General features: G+C 35.0%; 2 protein-coding genes across 3 annotated transcripts; one reads left to right on the top strand and one right to left on the bottom strand.

The window, feature by feature from the left end:
• The first annotated feature begins 6,401 nt into the window (after positions 1-6,401).
• LOC132170405 (UDP-glucuronic acid decarboxylase 2) lies at positions 6,402-10,967 on the top strand. 2 transcript variants are annotated; one of them, XM_088512760.1, is made up of 7 exons: positions 6,402-7,240; positions 7,303-7,447; positions 7,888-7,967; positions 8,126-8,209; positions 8,367-8,441; positions 9,552-9,644; positions 10,388-10,967. In XM_088512760.1, exons 1-7 carry the CDS (start codon positions 6,569-6,571, stop codon positions 10,604-10,606), a joined length of 1,368 nt encoding a protein of 455 aa, XP_088368886.1. In that variant the 5' UTR covers positions 6,402-6,568; the 3' UTR covers positions 10,607-10,967. The 2 variants fall into 2 exon arrangements, with proteins under 2 accessions (XP_088368886.1, XP_059437368.1); XM_059581385.2 differs by having other exon boundaries at positions 6,498-7,198; positions 7,300-7,447.
• Positions 10,968-15,709: 4,742 nt separating this feature from the next.
• On the bottom strand, positions 15,710-18,995 carry LOC132172807 (uncharacterized). Its single transcript, XM_059584378.2, has 6 exons — positions 18,889-18,995; positions 18,729-18,762; positions 18,528-18,552; positions 16,762-16,839; positions 16,198-16,302; positions 15,710-16,078 (listed from the first exon to the last, which is right to left on the bottom strand). The coding sequence occupies exons 2-6, from the start codon at positions 18,731-18,733 to the stop codon at positions 15,962-15,964; spliced, it is 330 nt and encodes a 109-aa protein (XP_059440361.1). The 5' UTR covers positions 18,734-18,762; positions 18,889-18,995; the 3' UTR covers positions 15,710-15,961.
• Positions 18,996-20,115: the final 1,120 nt, after the last annotated feature.

A 20,115-nucleotide genomic window follows, 5' to 3' on the forward strand; every position in this document is an offset into this window, starting at 1 on the left:
AAAAATAAAAATAAAATGTTCAAGAATATTTGGATAGAATAAACCAAATATATTATAGGTATAACTTAGGGTAAGAAAGTCCAAAAAAGAGCTTCCAAATCACTCCAAGTTTCCACCAAATTGCCTTCAGAATAGGGGCTTCATCTGTTGACCCACTCAGGGCGGCTTCTACTGGGTCACTCTCAATTCACAATTAGATGCCTCTTTGTTTGAGAAAATTACAAAGCAAACCTTCCACTTAACCTCCCTTTGAAGCTACTAATTAAGTTTTTTTTTTTTTTTAATTGAATAAAGGAAAAAGGCTACAGGGGAGCTACTAATTAAGTTAACACACCTTAAATGTGGACTGCACACTTCCAATCAAACAGAATCTTCTACCCATTAATCATTATGCCCATAGTTTGTTTCCAAATTATCGATAATATCAATATCTTTTTGCTAAGAAAATATATGTAAAAATATATCTTCTCCAAGTATTTTTTTTAATTGAACAAAATAATAAATAAGCATTGACCCAAATCATTTATAACTTATATTTTATCTTTGAAATGAATATTTGTAGGATCAAGATAGATTTCATTTTGAATAACTATCTATTTATTCATATTATATCTTCTCTGATATGGTCGTCTCACCCAATTTTTGGATCAATCTTTATAAAAATAAAAATTCAAAAATTCAAAAATTAGTTGTAACCCCTGCATTAATTAGCATCGTGAAATAATTATGAAAAAAAAAAACAAAGAAAGATAGAATATAGCCCTCTTAAACATTTTCAATATTGGACTCACTAGTCCCCCATGTTCAACTTTCCCCACGATCGCGATTAGCACTAACTACAGCTAGATTGTGACGTAATATGCCGAAGCCTCCATCACATTAATTAGACATAATATGAGTTTATTTATTTTTTTTTGAAAGACTGATATCATTTAGGATAGAGAAACTTGCTCAGCAAGTACAGCTTGGGTAATACAAGATGGGAAATTCCCAAACCATATATGTGCGTGATTGAGAGAAAGAGCCAACATAATATGAGTTTATAATTACGTAATTAGTGAACAGACACTGACACCCTACCCAACTGAAATTTGTAGTATATATAGACTATGATGGGAGTAGGGAGTTCGAAGTTTAGGGGGTAAAATTAAAACAATTAATAATTGGGGAGTAAAAAAGTTAATTTTAAGGGATTATAAGAGTATTTTCTTAAAAAAAAATAAATAGAGAAAACATGAATTCCTCCCAAGCTACCATGTAGTTCCATCCCTAGATGGGATCCTATGAACACTAAAGACGTGACCTTAATTACCAAGTCTCCATCATATGATGTAATAAGCATATGGTCAATGAAAAAATAAGTGGTCCCTTGTTTGTAGGATGGGAGCAGGGCTGGCTCAATAGCTAAGGGTACTTTGGCCAGTGCGTAAGAGCACTCCTTGCAGCCTCATTAAAATTATTTTTTGGTTATTTTGATGAGACAATTTAACAAAAATAACCTAAATGCCTATTTGAAATTGCGTTTGAGAGGTTTAAAAGTACCTTTAATACTCAAAAAACCTGTTTAAAAAAAAAAAAAAAGCTACGCGTTTGGTAAAAAAATTAAAAGAGCTTTTAAGGGTCCAAAAAGCCTAAAAATTACTAAAAGTGATTTTCGGTCATTTTTAAGCTTTTTGGACTCTTAAAAACACTTTTAATTTTTTTTTTACCAAATGAGTTTTTTTTTTCTTCAAACGGGCTTTTAAAGTGTTTTTAGGTCCCTCAAACGCAATCTCGAATAAGCCCTTTGTGTCCACTTTTCAGCCTCACTACTTTAACCAACAAAAAAAAAAAAAAGTAAACAAAATTGTTAAAAATACGAGTTGTTAAAATAGAAAAAATTGTACTTTTAGTCATTTTTGTGAGTAAAATTTAGTGAGGATGCTAAAAATGCACGAAGGCTCTCAAATCAAAGAAGAAAAAGGAAACGACTCTAAATATTAGGCAATAAAAGTTGTGAGTGCATTTTACGTCTCTTTGTATAGGTGCTTTGACATTTCGTAGCCTATGTATTCTCATTCTCTCCCCGTGACAGATTTATATTTTGGCCGTTGATTATTACGAGTGTCAGGGATCTAAGTGTATATAACAATAAAGCTAAAATAAAAATTTAATCAGTAATTTTACAGCCAAATAATGAATTTTAAAAAGAAAAATATAATAAGACGGCCGACATCCATGGTAGGAGATATTTGTGTCTGTTTAGCTGAGATCACTGTAAATTTGTAATGCTTGATGCCTAGGAACAGTGACTGTGACACCCTACCAAACTAAGGATGTGAGCTTATGACCAGTGACCGCCATAGATTTTATTTTATTTTACTTTTTGTCCGAACAAAAAAAACAAAAAAGTATTATCGTACAATTCAAAATACAGAGCATTTACACAAAACAGTTACTTTATGTCACATCTAACAAACACAAATTGTTTGTCAAAAGCAGTGTTTAAAAGAATATTAGCGTGCATAAACAGCCATACACATTAATATATTATATAATATTATTAAAATATTATATAAACAGTAATATATATATATATATATATATGCATAATTGTTCATGCATGCCAGTGTTCTTTTAAATATTGCTTGTTTGTCTGTGATGTTAAGAAAACACGTTAATTGACAACATTGACTATAGCCATTTTGGCTATCATTGTTAATGTGTGTTTAGGAGGTGATTTTTTTTTTTTTTTAATTTAATTTACAAAAATATTATGATATGATATAAATGTGAAAATTATGGAGCTAGCTAGGTGGTGTATGATCATCTCCGATTTGATAACATTCACCTAGAAACTTGGCTTTTAGGTCCCCCTAGCAAACACGGATTCATTTCATTTTAAGTGAAATTGAGATGAACCATTTTATGGTCATGATTTTGTTTTGTTGCATTTAAAGGTGTACATGATACCATGTGATAGATACATTACCACGTCATTTAAAATTTTAATATGTATACCATTAAATATAATAAGATAAAAATTTTGATTATAAAATAGAGAGGAGTATGTTCCCCTCCCCGGCGGGCTATGATGGGTGACTTGTGAGCTCGAGTTGCTTACTTTGCCATTTTTTAAGCTAGGGCTGTAGGCTTTTGAGTGTATTATCCCCAAGTAGGAGCTAGAATTAGGATTTTAAGTGTGAGGGGACAAAACTATTAGGCAATAAAATTTGTGTGTGCATTGTTCTCTCTATGTGACAGTTTTGTATTTTGGCCGTTGATTTCTTTGCTTACACACTGTTTTTTTAACAGCAAATAAGAGTTTTTCAATCCAAATGAAAACTCTATCATTTAAATAAATGAATAGGAGGCTATGAACATAGGTTGGCCCACTTCATCATATTAGAAGGGGCTTGCCCTCTTGTTTTCATTTATTTAAATGAAAACTCTATCATTTAAATAAGTGAATAGGAGGCTATGAACATAGGTTGGCCCACTTCACCATATTAGAAGGGACTTGCCCTCTTGTAGGGCAATTTCTTGCGCGTCTGTAATATTTGTGGGGGGACAAATCGTCGATTTATTTGTGTCTTTTTATAGGGTAAGAAAAGGTGTTATAGTCGAGACCGAGACAAGTGTAAATTTGTACTGCCATGGGACACCCTTGGATTAGATGGCTAGAAACAGTGACACCCTACCCAACATGAAATCTGTTCCAGAGACATGCATATATTTAAAAATAATATATATTTTTTTAAAACAATTTTCTTTTAAACGAAATTTTTTTATTTTTTTATATTTTTTTTTAAACGAAAATTTTTATTTTTTTTAAACGTAAATTTTTATTTAAAAAAAAATTATAAAACAATTTTTTTTTTAAGACAAAAGAAAATTTTCAATTTTTATGAAAAAATAAATCGAATTTTTTCTTATAAAAGGATTTTAAAAATAAAAAATAAAAATTGGTCACCGGTTGGAATTTTTTTTTGTTTGTTAGTTTTAGGTTTTTTCTAGAAGTTTTAGTAATTTGTTTTCTTACTAACGGTAATTTTGTCATTGGAAGAAACATTGGCAATTTTTAATAGTTTGTAATTTGTTTTCTTACTAAGGGTAATTTTGTCATTGGAGGAAACATTGGCAATTTTTAATAGTTTGGGGGGACATTGTCACAATTGAAAATTTGGGCGGACATTGTCAATTGAGTGGTAATTTGAGAGGGGTATGTGAACTTTCCCCTGTTTTTTTATTCTTAAAATTAAAATATTAACAAACAAATCACAATACAAAATAGTTAAACATATTAGGAAACATACATTATTGTCTTTTTTTTTTTTTTACATGTCCGCACAAGAGGGAAGAGGGAGATTTGAACTAGTGATCTCAGCTTCATTAGACTTGGTCCCAACCGATTGAATTACCTCTTGGAAACTATTGTCTATTCATTTGTTTATGAAGGATAGTAAGAAAACACGTTATAGCTTTGTTTGTTAATGTGTTTTAAAAAGTGTTTTTTAGTTTTTGTTTGGAAAGATGTTATGGTGTGATATTAAGGAGCCAAACAGTGCATGATCTTCTCCGATTTGATAATATCCACCAAAAAACTTGGCTTTCAGGGTCCCTCAACAAACAAGGATCCTCTCTGTTTCATGGCTATGATTTTATTTTATTGCTAGTAATGATGTACATGATGATACCACTTAGTAGATATGCTGTCACGTCATTCAAAATTTAAATTTTTTAAATAATGTAACATCATGTACACCAGTAAATGCAACAAAATAGAATCCTGACCATAAAATGACAATGTTATGAAAATGGAATTATATATTGATATTAATGTTAGAATATTGAGGAATAATTCACCTCTCATCTCATTTTACAAATATAATATATTAACCATTAAAATTGTGGACTTATGTGGACTCTACACAAATTCAACAGTGGATTCATCAATTCACTATAGAGATAATTGAAAAATAATTAAAAATATAATGAATTCTATCATTTATCTAGAATGTATAATATGGTGAGATATTTATATTACCTTATAGGATAATTACCTTTTAGAATATAATAATATATGATATGGTAGGATACTTTACCTTTAAGAAGATTGAATTGTAATCAGATTATTACCATACTTATCTCCACTTCTAAGATTAAAATATTTTTCATTTAAGTATGATCAAACAAAAAACACTTTCCAAAACGCTACTTAAGTCTTAAGAGACATTTGGGCACGTTGAATTTGTCTTCCAAATGATGTTTGTGATTCTTTCATTTCATTTGCACAAGCTCATCCAATCAAACAAACAAATGGTATTTTGAGAGTCAATGTCCATATTGCTCTATGTTTTTATTTTTTTTTTGGAATTATTATTGCAACATTGACACTAATCAAAATAATTTCTCTAAAAAAGAGGTGCAATGAAAATAGAGATGAATAATTTATTGTACAGAAATATGTGTTTGAATTTATCAACTTAAATGGAATCACCGACAACAAACAACCATTAACACGTTTAATAAAAAAATAAAAAATAAAAAAAAAAGAAAGGAAAAGAATCGTTTACATGATCTTGATAGCGAGTTTAAATAATTTCAACAATCCCATTAGATACAAAGAAAAATGGTATATTTCACCTAAATGTTCATTTGATTTCCATGAAACAACCAAACAAGACCTAAATCAGCTTCAAATGCTTGAACTAAGCCAAATCCTGTATATAATCAACGGATAAAGCTCGTGAGACAGCTGACATCATTTCTCTCTTTCTCTCTCTCTCTCTCGCTCTCTCTCTCTTGACGTTTGGCCATTGAACTTCAGCTTTACAATTTTACTTATTTATGGAAGATTTGTGCACGAATAATATCATCTTCACGAGCTTCTTGTGGAAAATCTTTGTATTTGCTAAAGGGATTAGAGGATTTTGACCGTCAATTCGGGAAATTAATTAAAAGAGTGCTCTGATTGATTTTAGACCGTTTAAACATTTGTTTGATTTGGACAGATGAACTTTATGGAAAAACTTTCATTTGTTAGGGGTCGAACAGCGAATCCGACCATTTTCAAGTCCTTTTACCCAAAGCTTGGGTGTTGGTCACATTGGTCCCCAACCCATCAACTAGAATTTTGACAACAATCAAGGTTTGAAAGTCTGAAACCATTGCGCCTCGTTCGGAAATTTAAAACCCATCACCGCCCACTTAAAAAGCAAAATTACTAAAAACCGAAACACAACTCTCCGACTCGCTATTTAATTAACCAAATTAAATTCGTCCAAACAACCCCTTAAATGGAATTTGGAATTCCATCTAATAAACGACCGTGTACTTTTCAAAAGAAGAATAAGGGCAGCCCCGTAATACAACCCCAAAACAGGCCCTAGTTATCTGCCCTCCACAGCTTAAATACTAAAAACCCAAACGCCAACCCCAGAACTCCGTCCCTCCCCAACTCTCCCACCCGCCAGAGCGATCGAGTTCGCGACGGCTGAGTTGACTCGTTACTAACTCACCGATTCTCCCCACACTCGTTCCTCAGAAAGAAATTCGCACTCAGAATTCTGCGTCGTTGAAGGAGAAGATGGGTTCGGAGCTGATCTTCAGAGGGCACGAGAGCCAACCCGTGTCGGACGCGTACTCACCCAAGCAACCGAAACCGTGGCTCTCCGTGACCCGCCCGATTCGCTACCTGCTCCGAGAGCAACGACTCGTCTTCGTCCTCGTCGGCATTGCTATAGCCACCCTCTTCTTCACCCTCCTCCCCCGCTCTTCCCCAAGCCATTACTCCTACGGGAGCGAATCATACAATCCGATCCACAACACGCACTTCATATCCGACCCGACCCGGGAGACCCACAACTACAGGCCCGCCCTGCAAGATCAACGGTCCGCGTTCCAGATGTACAGCTCGGGCGGCAAGGTCCCGCTGGGCCTGAAACGCAAGGGGCTCCGGATCGTGGTCACAGGTGGGGCTGGCTTCGTGGGATCACATCTCGTGGACCGTCTGATTGAGCGCGGGGACAGCGTCATCGTTGTGGATAACTTCTTCACGGGGAGGAAAGAGAACGTGATGCACCACTTCAGGAACCCCAGATTCGAGCTCATCCGCCACGACGTCGTCGAGCCCCTCCTGCTCGAGGTCGACCAGATCTATCACCTCGCTTGCCCTGCCTCCCCTGTGCACTACAAGTTCAACCCCGTCAAGACCATCATATCCTTTCAATCAACTTTCAATTGTCTTTTTCTTTTCGGTGTTTTTTTTTCCTGATGGTGAATTGTTGTGATTAGTGTTTCCTTAATTGTGGGTTTTACAAGACTAATGTGGTGGGAACGCTGAACATGCTGGGGCTCGCCAAGCGGGTCGGTGCGCGGTTTTTGCTAACGAGCACCAGTGAGGTGTACGGAGATCCACTGCAACACCCTCAGGTCGAAACCTACTGGGGAAACGTCAATCCCATCGGTCGGTTCACTTTTTTCTCTTCCTGCGCTTCGGCGTTCCACGTTTCTTTTTTTATTATTGTTTTGGGTCGAAACGGTGCACGTTAGCATGATTTAAGGTTTCTGTCTAATTTGCCCCGGGATAGTTCTAGGTCGCCGTAGACTGGAGTAGAATCCCAGTTGTCGTTGTTTTGAAAGTCGGAGCACCTGTCCGGGGTAGTGGACCCGTGAGGCATTTTTTGAACAAGAAATCCGTGATTTTCGGGTCCGTCAATCCGACGGTGTACATTTGCCTCTTGCATGATCTTTAAATTTTTTTCCTGTTTGTAAGGGTTGAGACGGTAAAAAAAGGGTGTGTTGGAGGGCGTTTTCGTAATCTGGAAGAGTATGAATTTTTTATTTGAAAAAAAAAAATTAAGAATAGATCTGACAGTTTAGTTTGGGATTCTGAACGTGTGACAGGTGTTCGAAGCTGTTACGACGAGGGAAAACGTACGGCTGAAACGTTGACTATGGACTATCATAGAGGTGCAGGCGTCGAGGTCAGTGCGCATATGCTTGTGTATATTGCCTCTTGCATGTAGCCATATACATTGTGTGACATATATGGTGAATTCCAAGGTTGTGGGTGGGCCCTGCTTTTCATGTGAAAGACCCATAAATGTACGTACATGAATTGTTCTACTTGTTGTCGTTGCAGGTTAGGATTGCCAGAATTTTCAACACCTATGGGCCTAGAATGTGCATTGATGATGGTCGTGTGGTCAGCAATTTTGTTGCCCAGGTAGATCTTTAATTTCTTGCATTCAACTTAGTTTGTATGGATTTTGAAAATGGACTGAATTCTTCGACTCCTCTTTTAGAGGAAGCTTTGGTCCAAGAAAAGTGAGCTGTTTTGTTTGATTAGTTTGTTAATGATGATTGGTGATGTGATGATGTAGGCATTAAGGAAGGAGCCATTGACTGTTTATGGAGATGGGAAGCAGACTAGGAGTTTCCAATATGTATCTGATCTGGTAGGTGAATACTTTATGTTTATTCACCGAGTTTTTGAAATGGGTGTTGTTTATTCTTTGTTTGGTGGTGCCAAGATAGTTAATTTTATTGCTTTTCTCTTCCAAGTTGCTTCTAATATGCTTTTTTATATTCTCAAATTACTTTTTATGCCAAGTTTTACCTTTTACTTTTTGAACTCGAAATAGTAAAGACTAAGATAAGTGGGGACTATTCGACACGGAAACTTGGTATTATGCAAATCTTAGGCTACATTCTAAGATTACTAACTCCATGTGCATGGTTGCTTATAAGATGAAACAGTTGCTGGAAATTTGGTTCCAAAATTGGAAGTTATATACAGTATGGTTGTCATAGTCTGGTGATAGACTGAATTCCATCATGGAGTCCACATCATTGTTTGCTTAAAGAAAATATTTCTCTGTCAAAGCGATGCAAGTTCTTTCAAGACTGTAAAGTGCAGCGTATGTTAAAAAATGAAAGGAGGTTCCCTAGGTTACTTTCTGCATTTTATTGATTATATCAAAATTCAAATTTTGAAGTGAAGTAATGGTCAAATAAAAAAAAAGAGATGGCTTCTGGGGTAGTTGGCTATCTGTCAGGGCGGCCTTCCATTGACTAATTCAATTATTTTAATTCAGAATATTTTCTTATAGTAGGTATCTGGTGTAGGGTTTTCTCTGGAATAATGAAGTGGGTGGTCCTATTTCCCACATCACCCCTCTCTCTCTCTCTCTCTCTCTCTCTCTCTCGCAGGGTAGATCTCACTGTGGGTCCCATCCTATGAGAGGGATTGAATGGAAGAAACTTGATGTTGAAATGGAGAAGGATCCTCCATTTAGTTGTTTTAAGAGGGTATTTTTGTCCAAATGAAAAATAGGGAGCCCAGAAATGATAAAATTGCCCCCTAAAAACAATTAACTTGTTCCTCTCCATTTCATTGAAATTGAGAGGATCCAAGTCCATGTTGAAATATCATTCTCTAATGGAATTAGTTACAGGAATTTTTTTTCCTTTTATTTGGGTGCTTTGTTTGGTAAATTTGCAATTACAGTTTAGTAACTGCTGCTCAGTATTATAAAAATGGTATGGTCTGTTGTGTGCTACTACAGGTGGAGGGTCTGATGCGCCTTATGGAAGGAGAACATGTGGGACCTTTCAATCTCGGGAACCCGGGTGAATTCACCATGCTTGAACTTGCTCGTGTAAGTTTATTGATTTTCTGGATAACATTCCTCCTATATGTTTCTAGTTTTCCTGTTTCATGCCTTTTCTTTTAGAAAAGAACTAGCTTATGCTGCTTTTTATTACTCTTAATGTTCTAATTTGGTAGATATGGAGAGAGGGGGTGGTCTAGTTTCTAACATGATGATCAATGCAAACCAACTTAACTCGAAGGTTGGATCAATAACAAAATCAATCTAATGCATAAGCACACACTTCGAGAAGTGAAGGATTTTCTCATGTTTTGCATGGGATGTTTGTTCCTTTTGTTGTCTTCCGATTTCTCCTCGTGTCATCTGTGCTTCAGAAAAAAAATGAAGTGGTGCATTAGTCCAATTTGGGAATAACCCAACTTTGTTTTCTGATTTATAATGTGCGTAAATAAGACCGGCGGATAAATAGCAATACAATTGTCCTGCCACGATCCACAGAGTTCTGTGGGTGCTGGCAATAATGATTTTTGCTGATAGATGTATAACAAGGGTTGCAATAGTTGTGAGAATGGGCATTTTGCCTAATTTTATTTGTTCAGTAATAACTTTAAAGTATATATAGATTGCCGGTACAGTACCAGGTAACAGGAGGCATTTGAATCATTGTCCTTATGTTAAGAAGATCATGAAATCTAATCCTTTGACTTGAACCTCAGTTGTTTTTTGTTGACTTCTATCACTCAATCCAGAAAATTATAAATTTTGAGATCTACTGCCTGTTTTTGTTGCAGGTGGTCCAGGAGACAATTGACCCAGATGCAAAGATAGAATACAGGGCTAACACAGAGGATGACCCGCACAAGAGGAAGCCTGATATCACAAAGGCTAAAGATTTACTTGGTTGGCAACCAAAGGTGGAACTTCGTAAGGGCCTTCCTTTAATGGTCTCTGACTTCCGGAAACGCATCTTTGGCGACCACAAGGAAGACGTTACCGCAACAACCATGTAATTCTTATTCAGCATATATACTTGAAGAGTACAGAGGGAAAAGATAAATTGTCTATGGAAAGCAACGTCCAACTTTTTCCTTCCGACAATACAGTAGAAGCACCGGCGAGATAGCCGCAGCAGCATAATGAGCTTCGTTATTCATCTTTGGAATAGGTTTAGAGGTGTCCCTTCTGGCGTTTGCTTTTCCTTAGATCTTTGTAATTTCTGGGTTGCTGCCCCTTTAAGCTTTATTATAGATTTGTGATTCCAAAAGGTACCTTTCCTTTATTGATTCTATTTGTTAAGAGGTCTACAACAATAGCTGACATTTCTGCACATTCTCTCATTCCTGTTTAATTACGTTAGTTTTATTTTGTTTATATTCATTATTCCAGTCGTTTCCATTGTGTTCTCTTAAAGGGTGCAACTTGGAGTAGCTTGCAGATGTTGTACCTTTGAGATCTAATGCTTATAAAATTCAATAGGCCAGTAAACTGTTGCACAGATGTATATGCATGGAAACTGAATTGTTTCTTCACATTTTCCTCCTCCATTTCAATCAAAACATATGCCATCTTTGATCTTTTGCAGATCAGATATCTTGTGGAAGCAACACTTCTACCTTTCTCCCTTCTCAATGTTGTCTAATTGGCCGTTGAAATAGAATAAATTACCATTCGACTTCTGTGAAAGTCGAATGGTATATCAGTCGGTGCAACTGTGCAACCATCTCAGTTAGGTTCAAAACCCAAATTGAGATTTTTTAACAATTTGGACAGCAATCGTGAGAGTTTATAGGAGATTTACTTGCCCAAATAAACTTTGGGTTACTCTCAATACATGGGCATAAGGGTACTATATGAATGGAAAATGCAAAGTGTTATTGTGATATTATCCTTGTTATAGGTGGATATTATTTTCTAAAAAAGTAAAAAAGAAAGTGACATTTATTTCTCTTACTCGGTTTTTAGAATTCACATCTCCTTTTCGTTTTCTTTCTCATTTTTTTTTCCTTTGTCTCCAAACCTTCTTTTCTTTTGTACATGTTCTTTTATTTTCTTACTTTGTCTTTTTCTCTAAGTCTTCACATCTCCTTTTCGTTTATTCTTTCTCAGTTTTTTTTTCCTGTCTACAAACATTCTTTTCTTTTGTATATGCTCCTTTATTCTCTTGATTTATCATTTTCTAAGTCTCCACATCTCATTTTCTTTTCTTCGTTCTCTTTTTTTTTTTTTTTTTTTTTTTTATAATTAGTACATGCTCATTTATTCTCTTCATTTATCCTTACACCTTGTTTTCTTGCGAATTTAGATATCTATTTCAAGATTTACCAAAGTTAGCATCCAATATTAAAGTTTACCATCTTTGAGTTGTAGGCCTATTAAAGCAACCACTCAACTAACCCGACGCAACCTGATAGGTCGGCTCCTAACGGAGGTCAAACCCGCTATCAAAACCTCTTTTTTTATGGGGGACTAGAAATGAAGTATTGTTCAAAGCTTTTTAAATTTCAAAATGTTTTTACTTGGCAGAATTAGAAATTTTCTTGATTTTCCTATGCTCTGCTTGGCAAGCAAATGATGCACGGCAAAAATTTCAGCTCAGTACCACTGAACCAAAGAGAAGTAGGAGTTTCTTTGGTGGCTTATATATGCAAAGAAAAAAACCTGAATGAAGTTGTTCAATTCATTTGTTGGGTCCAATACATAGGGCAAAAAAGACATGTTTGGAGACGAGACATGCATGAAAGAAACATGCACCAATCACAAACTTCATGTGTTTGACAACTAAAATAAAGCTTTTTGTCTTAAAAAAATGATGAGGGTATCACCGTTTTTACTTGCTCAGTAGCTAAGTAGCTAATATGGTTACTGTTATGTGATTTTACAAAGTGACATGGCACTACCACGTAAGTTATGTAATTTGCCACATCAGTTATAAGAGACTTTAATAAAAATTGTAGTCTCCTAACAACTCAAACCAACCCCAATCACATTTATGTGCATGTAATATTTGTGTCATGAGTATTAGCCGGCCCTAGGTTTTTCTCCCTAAGAGAAACCTAGAGAAAAAAAAAAAACATGTGGGGAAGAGGGAGGCTCCCTCCTCCTTTCCCCTGCCCTCCTACTCCCTCTTCTTTCCTCCCCCTCACCTTTTTTTTTTAGTTTATTTTTTTGGTTTTTTCCGACCAGTTTAGTTGCTCCAACCATCCATTTACTAATGTTGCTTTGCCTCCATCTGCCTTCACCATGATGTGCCACTCTTCGCCTCCCTGGAATCGGTTGGGCTTTACCTTTAGTTTTTCAAATCTAGATCTAGTCTCATCAACTGGTTTCATTCAGTCACGCGCCGACCCACCTTGCTCCCCGGCTCCTCAGCTGCCCATCGGCGCAAAACGGTTCCATCTCGTCCACCACATGCCGGCCAATGCGCTTCGCCTCCCTCGCCCCAGCTATTATAGTTGTTTGCTTGTTTTTTTATTGTGTTTTTGTTTTTTGTTTTTTTTTTTTTTTTTGAATAAGGGTTTGACTTCTCCTTAGATCTACTTTCATGAGCGATCATTGGGTAAAGGTTTTTATCCTGGCCTTTAGGTCGATGAAGATTAGTTTCAGTGTGAGGGTTTTACTCCTATGGCCGAGAAAATAAAAGTTGGGAATATAAGCCACTTATGTATTAGATTGAGTCTACTTAAAGCAGATGTATTCTATAACTGAAGTTTAGACATGGGTTAGTGAATGTTGAAGTCGTAGATAAGACTTGATTGTAAGATTTTTATTTTTGTCTCTATGACGTTGTAACCTCATAGCTTTGATTATGATTTATCAAAGCTTTATGCTTTTGATATTTTTCAATGAATGAATATGAAAGACTCTCCTTTAAAAAAAAAAAAAAAAAAACCAGCCCCCAACCAAAAAAGAAACGTCAAGGAAAGTAAAGCACCGTTGTGGCAAAGGTACAGAGGATGACAGATCACTACAAAGTGAATATCTTTTATTTATTGATTTTTCTTTTTTGGGGATGGAGTATACTACGAGATAGGCTTCATTAGCTCGCTACTTAAGACAACTATTGCTTTACGAAAAGTCCACATACCCCTCTCATACTACCACCCAATTGACAATGTCTCCCTCAAACTATCAAAAATTGTCAATGTCTCCCCTAATGACAAAACTACCCTTAGTAAAATAAAAACAAAAAAATACTAAAACTTATAAAAAAAACACCTAAAACTTAAAAAAACAAAAAACCAAGGGATAGCCAAATTTATTTATTTATTTATTTTAAATCGTTTTAATTTTGTTTTATAATTTCTTTTAAATAAAAATTCTGTTTTTTAAAAAATTAAAAATTTCGTTTTTTGAAATAAAATTAAATATATATCTTTTTTTATTTGAAATAAAAATTTCCGGTTTTTTTTTTTTTTTTTAATTCATTCAAAAAAATTTCGTTTTAAAAAATTAAAAATTAATTTTTTTTTTTAATTTTTTTTTTTCGAATTTATAAGGGTATTGTTTTCTTTTTGTTAGCCTTAGGGGAACATTGATAATATTTTGACAGTTGTCACAATTGATAGTTTGGAGGAATATTGTCAATTAGATGGTAGTTTGAGGGGAGTATGTAGACTTTACCCAATTATATAATACCATTTCCTTACATATTGGTATATATTGCTAAGACTTTTACAGATCCAATCATTCAAATAAATCTATGAATAGTGAAAATGAATATCTTCTGAATTTGGTTTAAATTCGTAGAATAAAATAAAATATCTTTTCTTTTCTCTTTTTCTTTTTCTTTTTAAATTTTTTTGGAAAGGAGTAGAGCAATTCTTATATATAGTAAAACAAATTAAGCACAATGCTTTACAATGATAATATCCGAAATACAATGGGGGATTTCCTCAATAGAGCCTTTTTTTCTCAGTGAGAGAAAGCACCTCATTGAGATGTCGTCTAACATGATTAAAATGGATAATATATACCATTTTCTTATATATTGGTATATAATCCATCCATTCAAATAAATCTATAAATAGTAAAAATGGATATCTTCCAAATTTGGTTTAAATTTGTAGAATAAAATGAAATATCTTTTCAAATGAATATCTTCCTTATATTTAATTCTTCCTTTTCTCTTTGTTATTTCTTATCTTCCTTATATTTAAGTTCATGATACATTGATACGTGAAAGACAATTTTTTTTTTTTTTTAACAATTTGGACTGTAGAAATTCCTACAATCCAACGTTTTAAAAAAGTGACAAATGTTGCTCAGCATATCAAAAGCATTCAAGCATATATTTTCACATGCTTTCTTTCAAGGAAAATTCTAAGTATTATTCTAGTGTTCTCTTGATGTCCTCTTATTTTCACATGCTTTCTTTCAAGGAAAATTCTAAGTATTATTATAGTGTTCTCTTGATGTCCTCTTAACTGTGATGTGACTTTTAAAATTACCGTTGAATTTAAAATTATTATTATTAACTTTTAATCTATTGATAATTTTAAAAATCACGCCACAGTTGGAAGAACATCAGGAGAACACTTAACATTTCATTTTTTTTTAATAATATCAATAAAAAAAATAATAAATAAATAAAACATGTACTTATATGCTTAAATGACATTTTTTTTTTCATAATTAAAACCTTCCAGGACAGAACCACTTCCTACATGCCACTCTTTTTAAAAGGTGGATTGTACGAGTTACTATATTCAATTTGATAAGAGGTCACATCAAGATTAATGAGAAACCGCCCAACTAAAGTTTATAACTCAAATTCAAAACATCACCAAACAACTATTAAAGAATAATTTTTACTTGAGTGCCGTAAAAAGAACTATAATAGATCCTTATTATTTTTTCAATGGTCCAAATTTAATTTTAAGTTTTCTATTGGATTGGAAATAGTTGAATTAGATCCTGAAGGTTGAAAAAAAATATAGGAGATAATGTTGGAACTTTTTTTTTTTACAGCACCTAAAAGCAAATTCAAAATGGAGAAGAAATTTTAAAATAATTGAAAGGAGAAGGGAGCTGAGAGAGAGAGAGAGATGGCAATAGCCAGCCCAAGAAAGATATAAACCCAGAATATATGGCAGTGCACAGTTGTGGCCAACAAAAAACACAAATCCTCAGCCAGATCATATATCTATCATACCAATCTTAGGATAAGGGCAATTGCCATGTGATCAACACGTCAAGAGCAAACAAAAGGGCCACTAAAATATTCGGAATAGCTTTAAGCAAGCAACAAGAAATCCTACAAAGACCAGAGGGTTTTTGTAAGTACACCTACAGTAAAGTGAAATGATAAAATGCCATGGACTGGACTCAGCATAGACTTCGGATGATCAATAGAACTGCTACAATTCTCACTTAGGGTTCCTAAGGACGATGATAACCGAGTCTCCCCGAAGAAACATCTTACTGATAAACCTATCTTTGTTGACGGGATGAGCTTTCTTCTTGCCTTTACCAGTCTTTGGTACCTAAACCAAAAGTACATAATGATTTAAATCAGCAGTAGTTCACCAGATGTGATAGCACCAGATCCAGGAATTAGAGACAGTATGTTGCTTAAAAAAAAGAAAAAAAAAAAGGAACCAACCTCAGTCCACATCTCCCTGACATTTTCTAGAACCATGTTGCAGTGCCGATCAAACGCCCTCACACGGCCTAGAAGCTTCTTGTTGTTTCGACAGTTAATGAGCACCTTAATAAGCAAGAGACAAAAAGAAACAATCAGCAACAATACCATTAATCTATGTACATAACTGTACACGTGACATCTAAATAATTGGACACTCACTGATATCAAAGCCAATAACTGGAGAATTCTAAAAAACGGGACCAGGCCTGGTCACTTGCTTAATGCTATCCAATTCTGGTGAAACCAACAGAACAGCAATTTAAAAAAATGCCCCCGGCGCCTAAATTTTCAAACTAAGCCATACTGACAAATCAACTCACCTTGACTTAACAAAAAAAAATTGGACTCCAATCCAATCAGTTCACTCCCAGCTGACTATTCTGGGGTTTACCAAGTAGCCCCATATCAATAACATCATCTTAAACTCGTAAACATCACCTCCCATTTACAATCAAACACTGAAATTTACTTTGCAATGACTTCGGGTATTAATAAACCTGGCTGTTAAGATTATATGTTTACCTGTGTGTTATTTTTAACACTCATCATCAGAACAGAGAGAGGCCCAGTGTTGAACTCCTCTTCCTCGTTCTTGGCTCCCTGTCAAAAGTAGTTCGGATGAGTAAAAGCACATATAAAAAGTCAGGTATGATAAGCTTCAACCTTATCAGTCTGAAGAAAAAGGGAACGTATCAGAGTAGTCTACCAACTAAAAGCATATAATAGTTAATAAACATCAACAACCCACTCCTATTTAAACACGGGGGAAAGAAGATTGCCATAAAAAGGGTGACCCCCATAACACTTGAGGATAAAACATAATAGATAGAATGTTTTATGTAGAGAGCAGTTACGTAAATGTAATCACGAATGGCTATGTAAGACAAGTGACACAACAGCGGGAATGAAGTTCGCTCACATGAGAGGAGTATGATTGCCAGAAATCAAGAGAAGCTTCAAACCTTCAGTAGGTAAAGTTGACATATTCACAACACAAAAAAAATTCAAACCCCATCCCATTTCCTCCCAAATATACACAAGCACAAAACAGACAGATTGCACTACAACACAGTGATATGTTATAGTAAAATATAGGGAAATTATCACATAAGGGCCTGAGTTTTACCCTTGTGACAAATAACTGTCAGAGTTTCTAATTTTGACAACTAAAGACTTGAGTTTTTGCCTTATTGCAAATAAGGCGAACCATCTAATTTTCCATTGGTTTCTTAATGGAGGACCTGTCAGATGTCAATATACCCACAGGAGACCAATTAAAACGCGACAAAAGGACAAAAGAACATGTCACTTGTTCCCACCTGCAACATGCAAGCAATGTGTAACTTAAGAGAGGCGGAAAATCGCTCCATCCCCTCAGAGAGGGCGGTGGGGTGGATCTCCACCCATAGAGGTGGGTGGGGGTGGAGCCACCCCCACACACCTCTGCAGGTTTGTGCGGAGGAGCAGGGGTGGAGTCACCCACACTGTCTGCAGCAGTAGAGCCACCGTCCGCCTCCCTTTGCAAGGGTGGCAGTGGGGTGGAACTCCAGCCCCCTCTTTTTCTATTCTCCCCCCCCCCCCCCCCCCCCCAAAAAAAAAGGGAATGACGTGGCAACGTGGCATAAGTTGCTTACATGTCATGAAGGTGGGGACACAGTACTTGAATGTAACAGATGAGGATAGGTGACATGTTCTTTTGCATATTGTTGCATTTTTATTGGTTTGACATGGGTATATTGACCGCTGACAGGCCCTCTATCGAGAGAGATTGACAAAAAATTAGACAGTTGGCCTTATTTGTAACAAAGCGAAAACTTAGACCATTAATTATCAAAATTAGAAACTTAGCACCTTATTTGTCACACAGACAAAACCCGAGTTCTTATGGGACAATTTACCTAAAATTTAACAAACTAAACTCTTCTGATATGTTGAAATTCAATGCCATCAATAACAATTTCTCAAAGCTCTACTTGGTTACAAGTATAAACCCAATTAGATTTTTGAATTTGCAGCTATGCGTGCAAGCTCAGATTATAATTGCACGAGCCAAAACTCATAAAAGTGAAACAACACTTGAGAATGCTCACAACAGCTCGGGCATTTATAATTGGGCAAAAATTTTCTAGTGAAATGACAACAATAGAAACAATTCTCGTCTTAGTTTTACAAAGGAAAATAAATTACCAAATTACGACAAAATCACCATAACCACTACTTTTTACATGGACCGTTAATCAAAGCATGTATATATGTGTGTGTGTGTGTGTGAAAAATAGATAACTTACAGGGGTATCCTCTTCCATTGGCCGACTGCAAAAGACACGAACAAAGAGAAAAAGAAAAAAAGCAACCGTTAGTAAAATCTATCTGTGCTTGTTCTATACCTAAATAGCAAACCCTAGATCTCAATCAAAGTTCTCCAGAAAGGAAAAGGAAGCAAAATGCAAAAGAGCAAAGGAAAAAAGGAGTAGAGAACTCGAAATTACCTCATGTTGAGCTTAATGCGATGTCTAAAAGAACCTGCAAATAGAAATAAAATTAGAGATCTAAAAACAAAAGGGCAAAGAGATTATAATGAAAACAATAATCTGCTAAAAAAACTGATGAGGAAAGCGTGAAATTGAAGCAGAGAGCTGAGGAAGTTACGAGATTAGGGTTTTAGGGTTTTGGGGATTTTCTCCTTTAGTCGAGAAGAGTCGAGATCTCACCGACTGAAAAAAATGTAAGTGCCAAATATTTTTAAATCGTAGAGCGTCATTCCGTTTGTAGAGGCGACATGTTGTCGCCTTTTCAACTTCTTGCCTAGACTTTACAAGTGGTTAACGCATTTCTACGCGGGATGTTTTGGGATTGTGTTTGAGAGGTTTAAAAGTATTTTTAACACTCAAAAAGTTTATTTGAAGAAAAAAAATACTTGTTGATAAAAAAATTAAAAGTGCTTTTAAGGGTCTAAAAAAGCTTAAAAATGACCAAAACGCACTTTTGACAAAAGCTTAAAAATGAAACTTTTGCCTAAAAACTATTTTTGACTTAAAAACTCTATTTCTCAAATGCAATCCCAAACAGACTTGCAAAGAGACGACATAAAACATCACTTTGAAAAAACATTAGAATTTAATAAAGTTTAGGTCCATTTGAGTTTGCAATTTAAAAAATAACAATTATAAAATGTGTGATTTGAAAAGTGATTTTAAAAAAAATGTAGTTAAGCGTTTGGAAAAATTACAGTTTCGCTTTAAAATCGCAATTTAACTTTTAAAATTATGCGTTTTCAAAAAATCACATCCTTACTTACAATTTGAAAAAGCTAATTTTCTACGTTTTCAAATCTCACTTCTTGCCTATGAAATCGCAATGCTAAACACACCATTAAAGGGCCTACAGTCCACGTGTTGTAATTTAGTGTTTTTGCACGCTTCTATTTAGTATACTTGCACTAATACACTCGTGTTCTACTCTCATTCTATTATTGGGTTAATATATTAGTGTTTATTAATTTTGAAATTTTTTATTTTTTTTAATCAAAAGTTAATCCAAAGATTATGGGCTCTATCCTAATTCCTATCAAACTCATTAGCTCAATAGAATGGGGTGTGATGGGTATAGTACGTAGCATTACTCTTGTCTCTTGCAAGTAAAGACGTCTAACTACCATTTGATTCCTTTATTAGTCTCGGCTCATTGACAATGATAAAGACTAAGATTTATCTTACAATTTTCAGTATGATGTCAACCTTAAGTTGGTTCTTTGGTTTAGCTCATCCCACAACCCTTGATTTTTAAACTAATCAAAGAGTTAGTTAAGACTCTGCATTGTGAAATAATTGTAAAATAAAAATGCAGTTTTTACCCTTACTCTGAGTAATCAATAAT

This window comes from Corylus avellana, chromosome 1, assembly GCF_965113065.1.
Source record: "Corylus avellana chromosome 1, dhCorAvel1.hap1.2, whole genome shotgun sequence".
NCBI lineage: Eukaryota > Viridiplantae > Streptophyta > Magnoliopsida > Fagales > Betulaceae > Corylus > Corylus avellana.

Excerpts from the sequence above, each read along its gene's own strand:
- LOC132170405 (XM_088512760.1), top strand. The coding sequence starts at position 6,569 with ATGGGTTCGGAGCTGATCTTCAGAGGGCACGAGAGCCAACCCGTGTCG. Across the intron at positions 7,241-7,302 it reads ATTGTCTTTTTCTTTTCGGT|ACTAATGTGGTGGGAACGCT; the intron begins GTTTTTTTTTCC and ends GGGTTTTACAAG. Across the intron at positions 8,442-9,551 it reads TCCAATATGTATCTGATCTG|GTGGAGGGTCTGATGCGCCT; the intron begins GTAGGTGAATAC and ends GTGCTACTACAG.
- LOC132172807 (XM_059584378.2), bottom strand. Across the intron at positions 16,303-16,761 it reads GTGTTAAAAATAACACACAG|GTGCTCATTAACTGTCGAAA; the intron begins GTAAACATATAA and ends TTGCTTATTAAG. Across the intron at positions 16,079-16,197 it reads TCAGGGAGATGTGGACTGAG|GTACCAAAGACTGGTAAAGG; the intron begins GTTGGTTCCTTT and ends CTTTTGGTTTAG.